Here is a 23554-nt window from a genome sequence, read left to right as displayed (position 1 = left end):
AGGTAGATTGTAAGGGGATAAAAAGTAACTGGAACACCAGGAAGTGGAAGCAACAAATATAGATAATTTTTTCTAATAGTTTGGAGATGAAAGGGAAGTGAGACATAAGACAATGGTTCGAGTGGATTCTGGGGTCATATGAAAGTTTTCAAGTATGAAGAAGACATATTTATTGGCAGTAGGGAAGATACCAATGTAAAAGGATAGAACAGAAATTAAAGAGAGGATGACAGGGAGCAATCTGCTAGAGAAAATGGGATCAATAGCACAAATACAAGGTCTGAACCTGGCAAGGAGAAAGGCCACCTCCTTTCTCAGAGACAACAGAAAATAGAAAATGGGAGATGATGTTAAACGTTAGGTTACAGATATGGGATTAGAGAAAAGAGAGAGCTCATACTTCATGTTTTTATTATAAATTCATAATTTTTGAAGCTTATAGTGATATTTAGCAGAGTCACTAACCTTGCAATAAAGTGTGTGATGCCAAATTCTGGTAAAGATTGCCAAGCTTGAATAAATCGCATTTTGGCCTCAATAAGACTCATCTGAGCTACATTCTGATGAGCTTCCAGGATTCTTGCTGTGATCTGCATATAATTAAACACCATCTTTATTATTAGTTATTTATCTTTAAAGAACTGTTGTTATGCTAAAAATATGCATGACAAGAATATGAACTAATTAGTGCCAAAAAACACTTTATATTAATTTCTAATGCTTAATTCCATATGTTACCCCATAGCAAATATAAAAAATATCATGAGACATAGCTGTTACTTGAGATATCTATTATAAGTAAAAGTATTTCTATGGTTTTATGTGACATAAAAATAATAATTCTGTCCTACATGATGGTTTTTCTAAAGAATAAAACTGGCTTCAAAATGTAAACATGGAATGAGTTACTGAAATGAAAGTTTCTAGCAGAAGATATTTCTTAGCAGTTTTGTAGTGTTTAAATAACTAGAAAGCATTTTTTATTTTTAAGTAATCAGGAAAAAATTGTAGACTTTTTTTTTACATCACACATACATATATACACATAAAAACAGTGTAAATACAAGAGTAGTGAAGTTATTCTCTGTTATGTGTCTACTTTTAAATACTGTGAACTTACCAAATCTCTTATATAGCCTGGCTGTGGATGGCAATGGAAGTAAAGAAAAAAGAAGCAGAAAGAAAAAAAAGGAATCAGAAAATGGCAACAAAGCAAAGAAAAAGTCATAGTCAACTGCAAACCAAAATTATAGCCAAAAATCATGCAAAATTCCTTAGGAAGAAACCAAGCAAAATGAATGTAAGCATGGAAATGAAAACAAGGAAGCACAGATCCATTTTTATTTGAGAACTACACTAAGAATTATTTGAAATCATTTAAAAATTTTTGTGTTACTAAAACACTAAGCTTCTATATGTGCACACATTTGTGGGGAGAAAATACATAAGAAAGAAAAACCACTTTTTACCTCATTTCCAAGCTGTAACTGGTTATAGTAGAACTCGTTATTTTTAAAGTGGAAAACAATATAAATATTCAAAATAGTTCATTACCTCAGAGGCAGTAAAAAGTAATACCATTCATGCACTACTGTTTCAGATAAGTAAAATAAAAAATCAAGTGCATTAAACATTACAATGAACATAGTGTTTCTAAAATTAAAGCAGTAAACCAGAGCCTTCAATTGCCATTTGCTTTTTGAATCCTTTTCCCTGGAGAGAGAGAAAAAAGCACTACTGTCTAAGACTCCAGAGGCTATAGACATAAAAAAAAAACTATCCTACTCAAGTAGACATTTATCAGATATAAAAACTGAGCAACTCTTCTCTTTTCTTTTTTTTTTGGTTAGGCAATGGGGGTAAGCAATTTACCCACAGTCACACAGCTAGCAAGTGTTAAGTGTCTGATTTGAACTCAGGTCCTCCTAACTCCAGGGCCAGTGCTCTATCTACTGCACCACCTAGCTGCCCCAGAGCAACTCTTTTCTTAAGAGACTCAGTTTATTATCAGTTTAAAATACATCTATGGCAGGTCTTATAATGTTAATCTTTGTGTGGAATGTGAAATAGATTCAAGAGACTAAAATGATGTTAAATTTTGACACTAGTGATTCAAAAGTATGCAATGCATTTCTGATCAATATGGATTCATAGAGGCAAAGAGTCATAAAGAATAATCTAGTATAGTGGTTTTCAAATTTTTTAGTCTACAAAGTACTTTGATGGGATGAAGCCCTGTAGACCTCCATTCATCGCCCCCCACTCCCACTTAGTATTGAGTAATTAAAAACTAAGTGGCAGGAAGAATGCTATGCTATGCTAATGAAATAAGTCACTGATGACAGAAACAACAGAATAAAGGATATAATATTTTAAAACTTTACTATAAAAAGAAACCAAAATCTGTATGACTGGGACGGCCTTTAATATAGGCCTTGATTTAAGACCTACTGACTATAATGGCTTTGTGCCCAAAATTCTAAAAGATAGGTAACTATGCCATCTTAAAGATCTATGGGAAAGAGATTTCATAATTTGATTTGAACATCATTAAAATGCTTCGTAGCTCTCATTATTATATTTAAGCTTCTCATCTGATACTAATTTGATAATGATATAGTATATACGCTAATTGCTAAAAGCTGAGGGTCTGCCTTGATGGTTTTTGAAAACTTACCTTCTGGAAACTGTATCCTATAAAAATATCTCTTTATAGAGTATTTGTTAAAAAAATTAAAATGAATTTATTTTTCATTTTACTTTTCTTTTTAAAACTGAAATCAAAATTCCATAACTATCTCTAGGACAGCATTTCTTCCTTTCCTTACTACTTTCTTCACCACATATCATATGAAAATCTCACTGTAACCTGAACAATCTGAAATGCCAAGATGAATGCTGACTGACTGAAACTTCTGAGAATTTCCATCAAATGAAATCTATTTTAATAATTATTATTAAATAGATCATTTAAATATAAATCAAGTGAAACTAAATTTAGTTTTCTCTATCCACCTGGTAGGAAACAAAGAATGCTCATTAAGATTTCTAAGTAAATAAGAAAAATAAAGCTAAATTTGAATTCTAAAGACAAATTTATATATATATATAAACAAAACACAACAAAACTGTACTAAGAAATGAATACCTGCTTATTTCTGTACTTCTTTAGGTATCGAGGCGACACCAAACACTCAGGATTAATATCAGTTGTGATTTGCTCGGGTATTAATTGAGGATCTGGATTCAAATGTTGCATCTTCAGAAATGAAAGAATGTTCTGAACTTCTAAGTTATAAGAACTGTCTGCCATGGTCTTGCCCTTGGAGGCTAATCTGCAAGCTGCCATCCAGTGTGCATACTGTTTTTCCTACAATAGTAGAGAAATTTAATAATAAAATTTAAATAAGCATGAAAAACATAATAATAAAGAGGGGTTTCAATGATTATATGGCCCCTATGTATGAAAATGAGAACCAAGATTTATATTGCATTTTAAATGAAAAACTTACATTGTCACAACGAAGCCAAATTTCATTCATACCCTCTGCAACTGGAATTAGGAGCTTAATATTAAATTTTTGACCTGAAATGTTTACATCTGGAGTAACTTCACATCCTATAATTTAAAATGAGAAAATTATTTTAATTTTTTTTTAAAATTACAGGTCAATATATCTTCAACACAAAATTCCAAACCTTAAGTAAACTTTCATTTTGTAGTGACTCGAAAAGTTCATTATCACTGTTATGGAATGCATGAACTTTGGACCAAACTCCTTAAGGATACCTTAAATTTACATTTATAGAATTCTGCTTGTGGTGATCTAAGTGGTCTTTGGCACAGTTTCTTTATGAAAGGAATTCTCATTAACAAGCAATTTCTTTAAACAGCAATTACTTTCAAAATACAATGTGAATTACAATAAATAAATAAATAAATAAAACAAAAATTCCAACAGCTGAGAGGCACAGTGGACAGAGGGCTGAGGCTGGAGTCAGAACTCATCTTCATGAGTTCAAAGAGACATTTACTAGCTGTGTGACCCTAGGCAATTCACTTAACCCTATTTGCTGCAGTTTCCTCATTTGTAAAATGAGCTGGAGAAGGAAATGGTCAACTATTCTACTATCTTTGCCAAGAAAATCCCAAATGGGCTCATGAAGAGCCAAACATGACTGAAAGAACTGAACAACAACAATAACAAATTCAACTGATAATATTTTAGGAATAAATCTGTTAAACAAAATTATATGCAACTGCATAAATGAGAAAGTGGGAAATAAAGCTCAATTTCAGAATTTCTTTTCCTGGGAAAATTTTCAGGAACAAAGATTCTGTTAATTATAGGAACATGTAGTATTGATAGCTTAAGAACAGTACAGCTATGGCAAAGGCTTCAGAGATCATGCATCAATCAATGTTCATTTCAGAGACCACACAGGATAGGAACTCTGTACTTCATTGTGTATGGAAGACGATATGGTAGAAGCTCCTATTTTCATTTATTTATTTATTTAATAATTTATTTATTTATTTATTCATTCATTCATTCATTTTGGGCAATTGGGGTTAAGTGACTTGCCCAGGGTCCCCAGAGCTAGTAAGTGTCAAGTGTTTGGTCTGAGGCCAGATTTGAACTCAGGTCCTCCTGACTTCAGGGCTGGTGCTCTATCCACTGTGCCACTTAGCTGCCCCTAAGTTCCTATTTTTATAGCTATCAAGAAAGAATATATGAGTAAATGATGGCAATGCTCCTAGTGGAGTTCACAATAGAAAAAAACTTTATGAGGCAAGTTCAAGAAAAGATTTACTCAGACATCACAATTCTAATTTTCATCTGAGAATTACAGAAGAAACTTTTGAAATCTGGTACTTGTGGGAAAAACTTCAAGAATATTAACAAATCACTACTTCATTCTTCTGTGAAGAAAATTCAAAGACTATATTCTTTTATGTATAAAAATATATAAGGATGAAAATCTATCCCTAGAATTTTTTTTTAAGTGTTCCTCCCTAATATTAAGTGAAAGAGAGTATTTTGTTTTAAAAGGCCTACTTCTAGGCCACAGGCCATATAAGGGAGTAAAAATTAGCAAGGGGAGCATTATAAAATAATTTTTGATTCAGTTTAGTGATATCCAACAAGAATTCTGAAGTTAAATAAATGAATCAATGAAATAGACACACCGAATAAATGTGGCAATGATAACAATAGCAGTAACCGCTAACATTTATATAGTGCTTATTATGTACCAAGTATGGTTCTAAGTGCTTTACAATTATTATCTCACTTCATCCTCACAACAATTCTGGATAGTAGGTGCTTTTATTATTTCCATTTTACATATGAAGAAACTGAGGCAGATAAAGGTCAAGTGATTTTCCCAGGATCACACAGCTAATAAATGGCTAAGACTGAATTTGAACTCAGATCTTCCTGACTGCCCTAAAGGGAGGTTACATTCTAATAAAAGCTTGTGGGGATCAGGTGAAAGTATTAATGATGGGAGAGAGTGTTTGTAGGCAGAATGGTATGAGGCAATAGATAGGAAGCAATTGAAGATTAGAGAGACAAGAGATGATTATGGGAATAATCTGGTGGAAGACAGAGGAGGGGAAAGGTTTAAGTAGAGAAATTAGCCTAGATAAGGAATCATCAGAGACTGCAGCCAAAAAAAAAAAAAAAAAAGTGAAAGGGGGAAGGGAGAAGTGATATCAAGGAGTTTCATGAAGTAAAACAAGGAAGAAGGAGTTTATGGCAAATGGCCTGCTGAAATTTATGTAGTGATCTCCACTGTTTCCAGACTGGTTTGTCTTCTGGATAATGTTAACCTGTCTTTTGTGAGAGGTGGATGAACTTTGATCCCATCCCCTATATATGAGGTTTCATGTAGTCACATGTGCTTAAATCCCATCTCCCTTACCTCTAATCTTATATCTCTATGATGTGGCAATGGGGGAAGAGCTGAGTTGCTATGGCCCATCCTCTTTCAGAGATGTGGACTTATCAGGATTGTCTTTCTTATTAAAAAAGACTGTATTTTTATTAAAAGTAGCCCTGATTCAAATACTGGGGGCTAGTCCTTTGTGGTCAGTCCACCAACACAGTACTTCTGCCTTGGTGTTTTTGATAAGTTTAAAATTTTCTCTACCTGAGTTTGCTTCATTATTGAGGGCAAACACCCAAACAAAGATTTTCTTTTAATAGGCCTCTATGGTCTCAGTAAAATATGAGAGGTGGTCTTCTGATGAAAGGGCGAGAGACTTCATTTAAATTTAGAATAGCCATTGTAGAGAGTGTGATGATCAATTAGGGAAGTATAAAAGGACTGTCTTGCTGAGGGCCCAACTGAGATTATGTAACATAAGTTTGTAGTGGATCTAGTCAGTATGGTGGTAAATTAGTACATCATTTAGTAGCAGGTGAGTACAAACAGAGGAGGATAGATGGTTGGAGTAATTCTGAGTTAGTACTTGAATGACAACAGGACAAAGAAACAAAGAATATGAAAGATCAAAGAATTCAAAAAGTATATGTTGAACTGATTAATGACTGGGTCAACTTTGGGAAGGGAGGAAAGTGAAGCTAGAGCAGGGTGATGGCCTGGGAAATTACTATGGAGTAGAAGGATCTGAAGTCCAAATAAAGATATAAAATAGATGTTAGAGAGAGAGGGAATGACAGGAGATTATGGCTGGATAATGGAGGACAAGGAATGTCACTTTGAAAAGCAGTGAAAAACAACTGGGAAAACAATGATTTTTGTATGCTTGGTGACACATCTAGCTGAGTAAAATTTTTGGGAAGAGCACTTAAAGTTGAAACCAGATGGACAACAAATAATCTTGAGGCAAAAATGTCAACAGCATCACTGTTCTATTAGTGATTGGTATCCCTACAACTGGGTTTTTACTGTAACACATGCACCATGTAAGAAAATGGGAGGATCCATAAGATGATGAAGTTACAAAGAGGGACTAAGCCTGAACAAAAATATATAGAAGAAATTCAGCTGGAAATGATATAACTTCACAAGCACTCAGGATCAATTAATTTTCAAGATACTCCCAAGAGGAAACTACAAAATAATGGAGAAAATTACAGGGTGATTTAGTCAAGAAAATGTAACCAGGAAAGCAGTAACTACCAACTCATGTGCCTTCTTTTTCAACTCAATAAAATTTTTATGATGGTTGATATGTTTAACATGGGGATCCTCAATTATAAAAAAAGATTCCTCTGTGTCTACTGTTTACTGATTAAAAATGTTTCCCTTAAAAAAACAGCCTTGAATATTCTCAGACCAGGTATACTCTCTGGTTCTTTTAAATTCATACAAGAATCTGGGACATGTGCAACTATACAGAAATAACTGTTCAATAATCCACTGAGAACTGACATCAGGGTGTTAAACCTAAGATGTTTGCCATTGCTATGGTAAATGTCCTGTTTAAAAAGCAAACAAAGGATTCTTTCTTTTTTTTTTATAATTAATTAATTTATTTTTCGTTTTCAACATTCACTTTCATCAGATTTTGAGCTTTAAATTTTCTCCCCCACCCCAAGACAGCATGTAATCTGATATAGGCTCTACTTATACATTCATATTAAACATATTTTCACATTACTTAGGATATAAAGAAGAATTAGAACTAACGAGAGGAACCACGTGAAAGAAGAAACAAAATAAAACAACAAAAGAAAAGGAGAGCAAATAGTACGCTTCCATCTGCATTCAGACTCCAAAGTTCTTTCTTGGGATGTGGATAACATTTTCCACCATGAATCTTTTGGAGTTATCTTAGAGCCTTATATTCAAAGGATTCTTTACTGATGTCCAAAGACACATATAAATTCCCTGAGCTCCAGGACATTAAAATTTTTTTTATTGATACATTTTGTTTTTATATAATTTCTGACAATATCCCTTTCCTTTTCCTGAACACAGTTTTTAAAAAATTGAAGAAAAAAGACGGGAAAAAAAAAGTAGTTTGGTCAAACTAACCAATATATCAACTGTGTCAGACACCCATACTCCCTGGCAAGGAAGGAAAGGAGGTGCATTTTCTCAACTCTTTTCAGGGCCAATGCTGGTTAATAATAGTCAGATAGTGGGTCAAGAATCATTTATTAAGTGTTGATTACGTGTCAGGTAATGTGTTTAGCACTAGGGATACAGGGAAAGCCAAAATCAGTCTCTGCCCTCAAGGAACTAACATTCTAGTGGAGGAGGCAACATGTATATAAATATATACAGTGTAGATGGAAGGTAATCTTTGGTGGAAAGCTGATGGGATTGGGAAAGGCCTACTACAGAAGTGAAAAGAGAAAAATCATTCCAGGCATGGAGGCCAGACAGCGCAAATATCATGTTGTCTGTGAGGAATAGCAAGTAGGTCACTGTAGCCAGATCATAGAATATACATGGAAAAGATCAAAAAGAATATAAAGGAAAGATAGGAAAGGGCCAGGTTGTAATGGGTTTTAAATGTCAAACAAAGCATTTTATAGTTAATCCTGGTGGAAAAGGGAATCATTGGAATCGACTGAGTATTCGGATAATATGGTCAGACCTATGCTTTAAGGAAAATCACTTTAGAAATTGTGTGGAAGATGTATTAGATTGGAGAGACTTGAGGGAAGGAAACTGGTTAGAATCCTATTGCAGTAGTCCAGGTGTGAGATCATGAGAGACCACACTGGAGCGGTGGCTATCCAAGTACCAAAAGAGGACACATATGGAGAAGTTGACAAGATTTGACAACAAGTTGGATATATGGGGTGAATGAGAGTGAGGAATCAGAATAAAACAGGTTTTAAGACTGGATGATTGGGAAGATGATAATGACTTCACAATAATATACAAGTTGGGAAGAATGGAGGGCGTGAGGGGAAAGATAATGAGTTCTATTTTTGACATGTTGAATTCAGATGCCTATAGGACATCCAACATGAGACATTCAAAAGGCAGTTGGTGATGTGAGACTAGAGCTTAGGGGAGACACTAGGGGGCTGGATACATAGATCTGGGAATCATCTTATGATGATGATTGAACCCATGGAATCTCATAGGATCATCAAATGAGGAAGAAGAAAAGAGAAAAGGGACCAAGACAGAGACTTATGGAACATCTATGGTTAGTAGGCATCACATGGATGAAGATCTAGCAAAGGAGACTGAAGAATGGTCAGATGGGTAGGAGAAGAACTAGGAGAGAGCAGTGTCACAAAAACCTAGAGAAGAAAGTGTATCTAGGAGGCAGTGAGCAATTTTTTTCAAATGTTGCAGAAAGGTCAAGGAGGATAAGGATTTAGAAAAGGCCATTCAATTTGGCAATTAAGAAAACAATGTTAATTTTGAAGAGGACAGTTTCAGTTGAATGATGAGGTTGGAAGCCAGAGGAGAGGAAATAGGAACACCTAGAGTAGATAGTTTTTTCAGCTCAGTTCACCTGAGAATGGGAAGATATCATCTAATGGGGATGCAAGGACCAAGGAAGAGGTTTTTTATAAGGATGAAGATGACAGGGGCATGATTTTAGGCAGTAAAAAAAGGGAGCCTTTACAAAAGGGAGACACTCAAGGTTAGAAAGAGTGAGAAGCAATTTGCTAAAGAAGACAGGAAAAGATGGGATCAAGGGTACATGTAAAGGAGTTGGCCTTGGCAAAGAGAAGGGCCACCTCTTTTAAAGGAGTGAAGGAGGACACAGTGGAGGTAGAGGTTTGAGCATTGTGAGGTGGGGAAGAGGAGATAAAAGAGAATTTTTGGTAAATGGCCTGAATTTTTTCAGTGCGTTATGAGGTGAGGTCTTCATGGAAGGTATGAAGAGAAACAAGGTTTGGAAAGGTGAAAAGAAGATTGCGGAGAGTGGAATGCCTAGCTACAGTGAAAGTTCAGTTGAGATAACATAACATAACATAACATAACATAAATTTTCATGGACCCAGTCAACGATTTTGTGATTTTCTTTACTCTGTTCAGCAGCACACAAATAGGATTGAAAGAGGCACATGATGGTAGGAATACAGCTTGGAGTTTAACAAGAAGGCAAAAGAGTTGACAGTGCACAGCTGATAAGCACTGTTGTCGTTGTTTGTCCTTGGTTCTCAAAGAAGACCATGACATCAGGGAGATGATGCCATGACTTGCAAGTGAATTGGATTTAAGTGAGAGAGGGCTGTGCAAGGTCACCAGTCTCACCTTTTCCTGCAGAGTCATCTGGGTCCAGTGGCAAGATACAGATCAGGATGACTGGAGATGGCCATGAATACTTAGGAGACCTTGGACTTTTTAAGCTAAGTTCTCATTTTGACTGAGGCAACATCCACTCAGTGTTTAAGGCTGGTTAAGAAATAAATCAAGGAATGGCTCCTTTTATCTAATTAAAAAAAAATCAATCTGGGAGGGGTTTCGGGCCAAAACATAAATAATTACTATTTATATTCACTCTGAGCCATCAGGGCCCAAACAATGACCATTAAGCGGTATTTGGGCTGGGACCTACTGTTGACCAATCAATGAGAGCCAGAAAGAATTAGGTTTGAGGCATGGTCTTTAAGAAAGAAATCTAGCGAGTAAACTCCAAGATATCTTGCTAGGTTTCAGCCATCAAAATTTACATTCCTTTGGGCAGAGTACCTACAGGTAAGGGTGTGATACCCCATGTAGAAGGGAGAGGGGAAAAGTAAGAGGGGAAAGGGGAAGGGAGAGAAAAGGGGAGAGGAGAGAAGGAGTAGGACGAGGAGAGGAAGGATTTGAATTGCCCAACTGGAACTGGCCGTTGGGGCAGCTCGGACTACTCACAGGTGGTTGTTTGTCCTTCATTCTCTAAGAGGACCAAGACATCAGGAAGATGATGCCTAGCTGATAGTTAATGGGAACGAATATAGCTAGCATAGGAATGATAGTTTTGAGGCAGAGAAAAGCCAAGAAGTTGTCTGTTGAATCAAGCCTCTAAATGAATTCCAGAGCAACAGAATCCACAAAAAGCCAGAGTAAAACAACTGTCCAGCTTAAGATAACTTCAAAAGACTTCAGAAAAGGTATGTCTCACTTGGGTAAAAGGGGGACCACAGTCTAGTGCAGGCAGTGTCTAGGTAAGCCAGTGGGAGGCTCTTAGCCACAGCACAGATCAGCAACAGAGGCCCCCGTTCTGGCTCAGCAGGTCAGTAGCATAGCAGGCCAACTATGAGGCCTCCAGCTCCAGCACACAAGGCAAATTGCCAGCCCTGAAACACCTGGCACGACAGGCATGACTAGGCTGGGCCACTGTCCAGCCCCTGAAGCCCCAGCATAGAAAGCCAGTGACCAGGCCCCTGGCCCCTAGCAAAAGAAGCTTGGGACAGTGCGCCCTCTACCCCAGAAGCAGAGCTCAACTTTAAAAGTCATGAAATAGAATAGAAAATGAGCAAAATAACAAAAAAGAGCTCTGATCATAGAGAGCTATTATGGTGACAGGGAAGATCAAAACACAAACTCAGAAGAGGACAACAATATCAAAATGCCTGCATGCTAAGCCTCAAAGGGCAATATGAATTGGTCTTTGGCCCAAAGAGTTGTCTTGGAGGAGCTCAAAAAGGACTTTAAAAATCAAATAAGAGAAGCAGAAGAAAACTTGGGAAAAGAAATGAGAGTTATGCAAGAGTCAACAGCTTGGAAAAGGAAGCACAAAAATTGATTGAAGAAAACAATTCCTTAAAAAATAGAATTGGCCAAATGGAAAAGAAGGTACAAAAGATAACCAAAGAAAATAATGCCTTAAAAATTATAATTGGGCAAGTGGAAGCTAATGATTCTATGAGACATCAAGAATTAGTCAAACAAAATCAAAAGAATGAAAAAACAGAAGAAACTGTAAAATACCCTACTGGAAAAACAACTGACCTGGAAAATGGATCCAAGAGGGACAATGTCAGAATCAACAGACTACCTGAAAGCTATGATCAAAAAAAGAGCTGGACAGCAACTTTCAAGAAAAACTGCCCTGAGGTCCTAGAACCAGAGGGTAAAATAGTCATTGAAAGAATCCACCAATCACCTCCTGAAAGAGATCTCAAAATGACAACTCCAAGTAGTATTGTAGCCAAATTCCACAACAATCAGGTCAAGAAGAAAATACTGCAAGCAGCCAGAAAGAAACAATTCAAATACCATGGAGTTACAGTTAGGACAACACATGATTTAGCAGCTTCTATATTAAAGGATTAGAGGGCCTGGAACACGATATTCTGGAAGGCAAAGCAGCCTGGATTATAACCAAGAATCAACTACCCAGCAAAATTGAGCATAATTGTTCAGGGGAAAAGATGGACATTCAATGAAGCAGGGGACTTTCAAACTTTCCTGATGAAAAGACCGGAGCTGAACAGAAAATTCGATTTTCAAATACAAGAATCAAGAGAAGCACAAAAAGGTAAACAAGAAAGAAAAAAAAAAGTTATTCAGTAATGATACTTGTAACTCTTAGGAAATGTATCTCTATTAGGGAAGTTAGAAGGGATGGGTCTAAGTTGACTTTGATTTGATCATATAAAAAAAGTTAAGAGGTGAAAAAAAGGATTGTACTGGGAGAAGAATAAAGGGGGGGCCAGAATGGGGTAAATTATATCACATGAAAAGTGTGAAAGACCTATTACAGTAGAGGGAAAGAAGAGAGGGGATTGTCTGAACCTTACTGTCACTGGAGTCATTGTCATTGACTCAAAAGAAGGAATAACATACACACTCAGGCACAGAAATTTATCTTAGCCTATAGGGAAGTAGGAGGGGAAAAAGAAAAAGAAAAGGAGGGGGGAACTGATAGAAGGGAGTGCAGACTGAAGGAGGTGGTGGTCAGAAGCAAACACTGGTGAGGAGGGACAGGGTGAAAGGAGAGAGAGAGAAAAGTTTATACTTTTATACAGGTGGAAAAATAGGATGGAGGGAAATACATAGTTAGTAATCATAATTGTGAATGTGAATGGGATGAACTCTCCCATAAAATTGAAGCAGATAGAAAAGTAGATTAAAAACCAGAATCCCACAATATGTTGTTTACAAGAAACACATTTAAAGCTGAGAGAGACACACAGAGAGTAAAGGTAAGAGGCTGGAGCAGAATATATTATGCTTCAACTGAAATAAAAGAAGCAGGGCTAGTGATCCTGATCTCACATACAGCAAAAGCAAAAATAGATCTAATTAACAGAGACAAGGAAAGAAACCACAGCTTGCTAAAGGGTACCACAAACAATGAATTTCATTACTGAACATATATGCACCAAGTGGTATAGCATCCACATTTGTGGAGAAGTTAAGGGAGTTACAGGAAGAAATAGACAACAAAACTATACCGGGGTGGACCTCAACCTCCCCCGCTCAGAACCAGACAAATTTAACCACAAAATAAACAACAAACAAATTAAGGCAACAAATAGATTTTTAAAAAGTTAGATAAGATAGACCTCTGGAGAAAACTGAATGAGGATAGAAAGAATTAACCTTTTTCTCAGTGGGACATGACATCTACACAAAAATTTACCATTAAGACATAAAAACCTCACAATCAAACACAGAAAGGGAGAAATATTAGAAGCATCCTTTTCAGATCATAATGTAATAAAAATTACATGTAATAAAGGGCCATGGGAAGATAGATTAAAAATTGGAAACTAAATAATCTAATACTAAAGAATGAGTGGATCAAAAAACAAATCATAGAAACAATCAACAATTTCTTCAAAGAGAATGACAATAATGAGACAACATACTAAAATTTATAGGATGCAGCCAAAGCAGGTTTTAGGGGAAATTTTATATCTCTTGATGCTTATATGACCAAAGAGAGAAAGAGGAGATCAATGAATTGGGCATCTAACTAAAAAAGCTAGAAAAAGTACAAATTAAAAATCCCCAATTAAATACCAAATTACAAATTCTGAAAAATCAAAAGAGATTAATAAAATTGAAAGTAAGAAAACTATTGAACTAATAAATATAACTAAGAGCTGGTTTTATAAAAAAAATACATAAACATCTGGTTAATTTGATTTAAAAAAAAAAAGACAACCAAATTACCAGCATCAAAAATGAAAACAGTGAATTTGCCACCAATGAAATGGAAATTAAATCAATAATTAGGAGCTATTTTGCCCAACTACATGCCAAAAAAAATCTGACAATCTAAGTGAAATGAATGGATTTATACCAGGATTGCAGGCAGGTTCAATATTAGGAAAACTATCAGTGTAATTAACCATATCAATAAGAAAACCAAGAGAAATCATATGATTATATCAATAGATGCAGAAAAAGCTTTTGACAAAATATTGCACCCATTCCTAATACAAATACTAGAGAGCAAAGGATTAAATGGAGTTTTCCTTAAAATGATAAGTGGTATCTATCTAAAACCATCAGCAAGCATTACCTGTAATGGGGATAAGCTAAAAGTTTTTCTAATACGATAGGGGTGAAACAAGGATGGCACCTTTATGTCTTTGATTTCCTTTGGGTATACTCTTAGCTGTGAGATTTTTGGGTTAAAGGTATGGACATGTTAATTACTTCCTTGAAAGCATAATTCAAAACTGTTTTCCAGTATGATGGGATCAACTCACAGCTCTACCAATAAGGTACTAGCATGCCTGGCTTTCTGCAGCCCCTTCAAACTGACTATCTTCCGTCTTAATCCACCTTTGCCAATTTGCTGAGTATGAGGTGAAATCTCAGGTTTGTTCCGTTTTGCATTTTTCTAATTATTAGTGATTTGGAACAATCTTTCATATGATAGTTAATAGTTTCCAGTTCTTCTTTTAAGAACTCTTTGTCCATATCCTTTGACCACTTACCCATTTGTGTTAATTCCCAAATTATCTTGGATATCAAACCCTTATTAAATATGTGATGCAGATTTTTCCTCATCTGACAGCCTCCATTCTTATCCTAGCTATGATGATTTTAATCATGCAGGAGTTTTTCAATTTTATGTAATCAAAATTATCTTTTAGCATTTATGATTGCCTCTATCTCTTACATGTTATGATTAAGAATGCTTAATCATAATTAATCATTAAGAACTCTATAGCCATAGCTATGAAAGCTAACTGCTTTCTTCCATTTATTTAATGGTATAACCTTTAATTTTCAAGTCTCATATGGATTTTAAATAAACATTGGTCTAAAGTTATAAAACATTGGTGGTATAAAACACTGGTCTAAAGTTAATTTCTGCCAAATTGATTCCCAGTTTTCCAAAAAATTCTTACAGGACATCATTTTAGGACGGACACTGAAAGTTGTAGTTCATCTAGATAAATGTGATCAGGACAGTGATGAGACTAGACATTATGCTATACAAGAATTACATGAAAAAACTGTGAATGTTTATCCTAGGGAGTACAAGATTTAGGGAGTGGCATCATGACAACAACATTAAAGTGTTATGAAGAAAAGGGATCATTAGACTTCTTTTGCTTAGTCCTAGAAGGCAGAACCAGTAATAATAGGTAGAAATGGCAGAGAGGAAAAATTTAGCATGATACAAACACAAACCTCCTGCGACTTAGAACTACTGAGTGCTTGAGGAGACAGAAAGTTCCTGTCACAAGTGAAGAATGAATGACCACTTATTTGGTATGTTATAGAGACTACACCTCTTTGAATATGGGTTGTACCGGACATACTTTTGACTCTGATTCTGTGTGATCTATGGTGATGTAAAAGACATTAATATAATTATTCACAATGGAAAAACAAATTTTCCAGGCAATGATATGTAGCTTAACTAACAGCAAACAGAAGGACAATGAACGGGATCCAGAAATGAGGAGGAAATAAGATTGAAGCATATGGAATATGGGAAAATTTTTGACATTATTTTCAGTGAACCCAAAATAGCTGCTGTTGCAAAAACCCATTCCTAACACCCTGCAAAGTAGAATTGCAGTAGCTCAAAAGAAATGTGAGATGTACAAATTTAGAGATATCTCCACTCCAAATATTCATATGAATTATTTGTGCCCAACCTGTGGTAGAGCATTCTGAGCTCATACTGGTCTGACTGCCCTGGTCAGACACACTGTACCTTAACCCTGACATAGTAATGTCATTTTGGTCCTCTCTGGAGCACTGACAATCAACCAACCACATCCTCTTGTTGATATTGTAATGATTACAAATTATGGAATAGCATAATCTTGAAGAATTAAAATTCTCTGTTTTCCCAAGAGTAAACAGGTTGTACTATGTAACTAAAGGCAATCTGTACAAAAGAAGTGGCATTATCACAGGTGTAGGTAACCAAAAAAGGATTAGAAACTCTCTGGACAACTTATGAGAAAAAAAAAATTTGAGAAATTACATAGGATTCAATAAAATTCAATTCCTTTCAACAGACATTCAGCAAGAAGGATAAGGCATGAGGTAGCTGTGATCTGTATCAGTGGAGGGAAGACTAAAATGAAATCATGGGTCCACTTAAGTACAAAAGTAACTTAATGAAAAAAGGTACACATAGGACCAAGTCTAAATAAAAGCACAGTGGTTAATAAAATTATAGAAATTCAAGTGGTTTAGAGCTTTGCCCAAAGAAGTTACTAAACTATGTATAAACCATTGATCCAGAGATACCACTACTAAGGCTATAACCCAAAGAAATACAAGAAAAAGGAAAAAGTGTGTTTACATTTACAACAATATTTACAAGCAGCTCTTCTTGTTCTGTCAAAGACTGGAAACTATGGGCTTGTCCATATATTGGGGAATGGATGAGCAAATTATGATACACAAATGAAATGTATTGTGCCAAAAGAGATGGTGGAGGGGATGATTTCAGAAAAACCTGGAAAGACTGATCTCAATCAGTTCTGAAATGAAATGAACTGATGCAGAGTGAAGTGAGCAGAACCAGGAGAATAATTTACAGTATAACAACGTTGTAAAAATGAACAACTTTAAAAAAACTAAGAATTCTGATTAAAACAATGATCAGTCATGATTCCAGAAGACTGATAATGAAGAATATTACCCATTTCTTAATGGAGAGGTAATGGACTACACATTCAGAATGAGATGCAAATTTTTGGACATATGTGGCCAATATGGGAAGATTTTGTTTTGCTTGATTATGCATAGCTATTATGAGGCTTTTGTTTAGCTATGGGGAACGGAGGTGGAGGTTGAGAGAAAACAAATGCTTTTCATTGAAAAAATAACTTAAAAATTAAAGCAAGCAATAGTAATACTTTTATGCAGATTTTCCCCTTTCTCTTTTTGCAAAGTAAAACATTAAAAATATTACTAGTGAAACTAATAATAATAATGATAATAATAATATTTATAGAGTGCATTAGGGTTTGCAAAGTGCTTTACAAATATCTCATTTTATTTTTATAACAACTCTGGGAATAGGTGCTATTATTATCCCCATTTTTACAGATAAAGAAACTGAGGCAAATAGAGGGTTTTTGTTTGTTTTTGTTTTAAGTAACTTGCCCAGGAGCCCACAACTTTTAAGTGTCTGAGAAAGGATTTGAACTTAATTATTCCTGACTCCAAGTCTATCACTCTATCCACTGTGCCAACTAGCTACTTCTTTTCATCCTTTTTTATTTCACTTGGATATTTTATCTTGCCAGGCATTTTTCATTAAAAGCTAACATCCCCAATCCCCCAAAAAGCAAAAAGTTTTGCCCACCCACTCTGCCTCCCAAGAATAAATAGGCTTGTGTTAGGAAATATACCATGGGCTTGTATTAGGAAATATGCCATGTATACTATTAGATACACACCTAACATTTGAAAATTGAAGAGTTTACACTGGATAAAGCATTGCAAACTTTGACATGATTTAAAACAAAAGCTTTCAATAGGTATATCTTCACGTGACAACTATAAAATACAGAATAAATATTTGTGAAGAATAAATAATTATCATTGCCTCATATCTGTAAAGACAGGTTGGCCTTGGACAAGTCACTTATTTAGGCCTCAGATCCTCATGTGTAAAATGAAAGGTTAAACTTAGAATATCTCTAAGGTCCCTTTCTAATTCTCAATCTGTATAATTCCACAGATTTATGTAAGGGAGAAGTGGAAGAGTACGAGAGACCATGTGAAAGTGAGAGATCAAATGCACATCCAGGCATTTGTAAATGAAAGTTTTCTTACCTCTCAGGTTCATTTGGTGAGCGGGAGTTCCACTGGACTCTTCCTTACTTTTATAGCAAGAAATAGATGTATCTTTAAAGGTGCACCAATACTGCTTATAACCTTTTAGTGTCAACTTCTTAGGCCTGTGTTTTAAACACAATTCAATGAATTATAAAATTAGCAGCTTATTCAAAAAGTAAAATTTTGCTAGCCAAATTTTATATAAAAGGATACTGACAAATGTATTGGTTTTCTAAGCTATCTTAGAATAAATATAACTCTACAGAGAAGTTATTATTCCCTCAGTTCTAAAAATAAACACATTTTGCATTTTTTGTAATGAAAGATTTACCCTGGCATGGAAAGTCTCATACCCTAATACCTCTAATTTTTAGCAGGATTCACAGAAGAAACAGAAACTTGAGTGGAAATATTTACCAAGAACCAAATAACAAATATTTTCCGAAAGTAAGAATCAACTTAAAGAATGATAATAACAGTGAACATTTATATTGTGGTATATTTAATTTGATGTGTACAAAGCACATTCTCATTTGATCTTTCTAACAACTCTGTGAGATCAGAACTAGAGGCATACCCACATTTTGCAGATGAGGAAACTGAAGCTCAGAGAAGTAAAATGATTTGTATATAACTACACAGGTAGAAAATACTGGAGGTATTTTACTCTCTAGGCAAATACTCTCTAGGTTTTAAGTCTAGCACTCTTTCTACTACACCGTAAAATTGTTCCTGAAATTCTGGCTGGGACAATCCAAATAATTTCAGATTTAAATCATCAAAGGACACTAAGAATTTCTGGATATGGGTTTCTTGCAATACAAAACTTAATAAAGGTTATTTCTTTATCAAGAAGTTTTATTATTTAACTGTAAAATATACATTTCCAGTGATTAATTTTCTTTAAAGCTGTGACGATATTCCCATAATATTAAGTATCTAGGCTATTTAGTTCAAGAGCAAAGTGTTGATGAAGCAAAAGTCATAGCCTAGGGCCCTGTACAAACAAACTATTTTTAAAGAACAGTCATCAAAGGTGAGCAGTTTCATAATTTACAAAAGGAAAACCAGGCAAAAGGGATGAGAAAATCACAAGTCTGTGGGGAGTCTATAATTGAACCCATTCTCCACCTTTACCAGCTCCTCTCTTATGGGGTCTACTGTTCTTTAGGCAACTGACTCACTAGTCCCTAGGCACGCTCCAAGTGGCTGTTCATGAAGAGAGATTGGGGAGTAGGATCCCCTAGGATATTGGTGAGAGGGAGTGGTGGCCTGGTCTGAGAAGCCTTTGCACTTGGGTCACTCCTATCGCTACTTATTTACTCCTTTGCTGTATTCAAGTTATGACCAGTGCTTCCTGTCCAGTCTCCTCATATCTCTACTTTCCTGACCCCCAGGTTCTACAATCTTAGCTCATGTTTTGGAACAGAAGCCATTAGGGGTTTCAGGATGTTGGGGAAAGAGGTCTCCCCAGAATGCTACCAACAAGTTTATTTGCCTTAAATTGACCTAGCCACATGGGGCTGCAGGGTTACCAAAGGCTAGCTTCTCAGCATTAAGTATATGTGTGGGTGGGAGGTATAGGCCTTGGGAGTGGAGTGCCCCAAGGGCTTCCACCTTCCATTGTAGCAGGGACCACCTGGCCTACCTTATACCAAGGGGTAAACTCCAAAAGTTTCGACTTGAAATACTTACAACCCTGGGAGTTGCAGCATGAGTTGATGAGTTGGTCTTCAATTTTTTTTTCCTGAAAGAATTACCTTGTGAATTACCCTTATTTTTAGCTGTACTACTTTGGAACTTCTCTGACTTTTCCACCATGCTTTCCCCAGTTCTCCCTTCCCCAATTACTCAGGCCCTCCCTCTAGCCTTTTGGCTTTCTTTTAAGTCTTGTCCTCCCCCATTAGTTCGTAGGATTTTTGAAGGTAAGATTTTTTTATATTTGTATACCCAGTGCTTAGCACAGTGCCTAGCAGATACTAGATGCTTGGTAAATGTTTACTGACTGACTGACTGATGGCTTTTACTTTTTTCCTCTTCGTGTCACTGCTTAGTTTTCTGAATATTGAGGATCCTATATTATTTGATGTGGAAGGAGAAAGAACTTCCCCTTTTACTGTACCACCTTCTTAAGTTTCCTCATAAGTGCTACATGGAACTTCTACCAAATATGTTGGGAGGCTTTCCCCAGGGTCTTTTACCATTCTGTGCTGTCCTTTATTCTTCCTACATGACAATAGCCCATTTTGTTTAAGATGATACAATTCTTAGATGAGATCTTTCATGTCACAGTTTTTTTCTTTCTTTCTTTCTTTTTTTTAAGGCAACTGGGGTTAAATGACTTGCCCAGGGTCACACAGACAGCAAGTGTCAAGTGTTTGGTCCGAGGTCACATTTGAACTCAGGTCCTCCTGACTTCAGGGCCAGTGCTCAATCTACTGTGCAACCTTATATCAGGGTTTCTTAACTGTTTGAGGGTCATGGACCCCATCTGGCAGTCTTGTGAAGCTTATGGACTCTTTCTCAGAATAAAATTTGTTGCCTATATTCAATGAAAGGAAATGCTAAATTTAAGTTAGAGTTTGTGAAAATAAAGGTAAGTTTTTCCTTTATTTCCAAATTCATGGACACCATGAAATTTATCTGAGGTTAAGAACTCCTGTTTTAATTTCCTTTTTTTTTTAAAGCTAGGCAATGGGGTTAAAGTGACTTGCCCAGAGTCACACAGCTAGTGAGTGTTATGTGTTTAGTCTGAGGCCAGATTTGAACTCAGGTTCTCCTGACTCCAGGGCCAGTGCTCTATCCACTGCGCCACCTAGCTGCCCCAGAACTCCTGTTTTATACCATCATATAAGTCAGCATTGGTAATATGCTACTTATACCTGCTCATGTGTTTCTCCATTACATTGAGTCATTTATAATTATGATTTGTTAAATTTTATGGTATTTCACAATTTCCAGGCATAGATCATCATGGGGAGATACTAGTATTTGAAAAAATTCGAAAGGAAGCAATACAGAGAAACTAAAAAACAAACTAACAAACAAAAAGCCCCAATTAAAGAATGTATGAAATATCTGGGATACCATCAGCCAAGAAACACATGAGAATTACATGAATATAACTCTAAAACATTCTTTACAGAAATACAGACATACATAAGTGTACAGATATTAACTGCTCATGGTTGGGCCATGCTAATATAATAAAAATGATGTGCCATAACAATCAATATACCAAAAGGTTATTTTATATTAGTAGAAAAAATAGGTGCAAAAATCAAAGGGAGGAACAAAAGGTCAAGAATGTTAAGAGAAATAACAAAAAAAAAATTAGGAAGAAAGAAGACTTAGCTCTTAAACTATACTACAAAGCACTACCCATCAAAACAATTTGATTCTGGTTAAATAAAAAAAGAAAAGACTGATCAGTGGAACAAATTAGGTAAACAACATACTGAAGCAAATTAACACATAAAAGCACAGTGTTCAATAAACCCAAAGACACCAGGTATTTGGGTAAGGTCTTACTACTAAAATTTTTTTCTTAAAAATTGGGGGAAACTGGAAAGCAATTTAACAGAAATTACATTTAGACCAAAATCTTAGACTACATACTATAATAAGCTTCAAATGGATGAATGATCTGGATATTAAAAATCACATTACAAATAAAATACAGGATCAGGGAAGGAAATACTTTTTGCAGCTGTGTTTCATTTCCTCAATAGACAGTAAGTAAGCTCACTGAAGGGGCAGCTAGGTGGCACAGTGGATAGAGCACTGACCCTGGATTTAGAAGGACCTGAGTTCAAACCCAGCCTCAGACACTGATTAGCAGTGTGACCCTGGATAAGTCACTTAAGACCTCTTTGCCTCAGTTCTTCATCTGTAAAATGGTGACACATTGGAGAAGGAAATGGCAAACTACTCCAGTATCTTTGCCTAGAAAAGTCCATAGATTAAGTACATGAGGTCATGCAGAATCAGACACAACTGCACAACTGAACAATAAACAACAAAGCTCAATGAGGGCTAGCCCAATCTATTCTATTTCTATTATCTTTCCAATTTCATTTATGAATGATACAGCCCCCATAACAATTCCTGTGGAGTAGTTCATCAACCTTTCTCATCACCACCAATACCAATCACTGATGAACTGCCACTGAAAGGCAGATAAACCTAAGAGCCTTGGGAATGGCAAATGTGGTAGAAGCAACATTCTAACCCCAGTTTTCATGAAAGTTAGACTAGTGTTTCCATAAAAGGCACTGAAACCATCCTTGAAACTTGGTTGGCTCCAGGAACTAAAGGCTCAGATTTTTTACCTTATTTCCTCGTTGCTGGGGTACAAAGTGGTCAAGAGGAGTTCCAGTTCTCTTAAGCTTGGCTGGTGAAAGTCAGGTAAGGGCGTTTGCCATACTGAAGCAACTACATGTCCTTAATGCCTACTGTTGTTGAATATACTTCTTCTATGGCCAAGTAAATCTCCATTTGTTAACTGCTGAATGAAATACAAGTGCCTCATTTTGTTCTAATACCGAACCTAAATTATTAGGGGATTGACTTGCTTCCCAGTACACTGGTCCTATTTCCAGCCTAAGCTCTGAAGCCATCATTTGAAAAAGTAATTATAGGCATACCTCAGAGATAGTGTGGGTTCAGTTTCAGACCACCACAATAAAGCAAATATTGCAATAAAGTGAGTTACATGAATTCTTTGATTTCCCAGTGCATATAAAAGTTATGTTTACACTATACTGTAGTCTATTAAGTGTACATTAGTATTATTTCTAAAAAAAAAAAGTAGATACCTTAATTAAAAATACTTTATTGCTAAAAAAAAAAAACCGCCCCCCCCCAAAAACAAACAAACAAACAAAACGCTAACCATCACCTAAGCCTTCAAGTGAGTTAATCTTTTTTGTTGATGGATGGTCTTGCTTCAATGTTGATGGTGGTGGTGACTGCTGAAGTGAATGGCTGTGACAATTTCTTAAAATAAGATAACAAGGAAATCTGCTGTATCAATTGACTCTTCCTCTCATGAAAGATTTCTCTGTGGTAGGTGATGCTGTTTGATAGCATTTTATTCACAGTATAACTTCTTCTAAAATTGGAATCAATCCTCTCTAGGATTAGCAGCTCTACTGCTGCTAAGTTTTTGTAATATTCTTCAATATTTTTGTGTCTGAGGGATGAGAGAGGCCCGAGCAAAGGGAGAAAGACAAGGGAACAGCTGGTTGGTGGAGCAGTCAAAACACATACTACATTTCACATTTATTAAGTTCGCCATTTTATATGGCCACAGTTTATGGTGCCCCAAAACAACATCAAAGATTACTGACCACAGACCACCATAAGAGATATAATATAATAATGAAAAAGTTTGAAA

The 23554-nt window shown here is 35.8% G+C and overlaps 1 protein-coding gene across 2 annotated transcripts in view; it reads right to left on the bottom strand.

The window, feature by feature from the left end:
- Positions 1–23554, bottom strand: part of FERMT2 (fermitin family member 2) — a 136413-nt gene that overhangs the window by 8506 nt on the left and 104353 nt on the right. The window contains exons 10-14 of one of the 2 annotated variants that reach the window (XM_027861125.1): positions 18154–18278; positions 3513–3619; positions 3149–3370; positions 1121–1141; positions 466–590 (exon numbers count right to left, since the gene is read on the bottom strand). In XM_027861125.1, the coding sequence (XP_027716926.1) occupies positions 466–590; positions 1121–1141; positions 3149–3370; positions 3513–3619; positions 18154–18278 (600 nt within the window). The remainder of the gene's footprint in view (positions 1–465; positions 591–1120; positions 1142–3148; positions 3371–3512; positions 3620–18153; positions 18279–23554) is intronic. The other variant, XM_027861126.1, reaches the window with a different exon arrangement.

The sequence above is a fragment of the Vombatus ursinus genome, unplaced genomic scaffold, assembly GCF_900497805.2.
Source record: "Vombatus ursinus unplaced genomic scaffold, bare-nosed wombat genome assembly UNPS02014449.1, whole genome shotgun sequence".
NCBI lineage: Eukaryota > Metazoa > Chordata > Mammalia > Diprotodontia > Vombatidae > Vombatus > Vombatus ursinus.
This window is presented reverse-complemented; position numbering and strand designations above follow the sequence as displayed.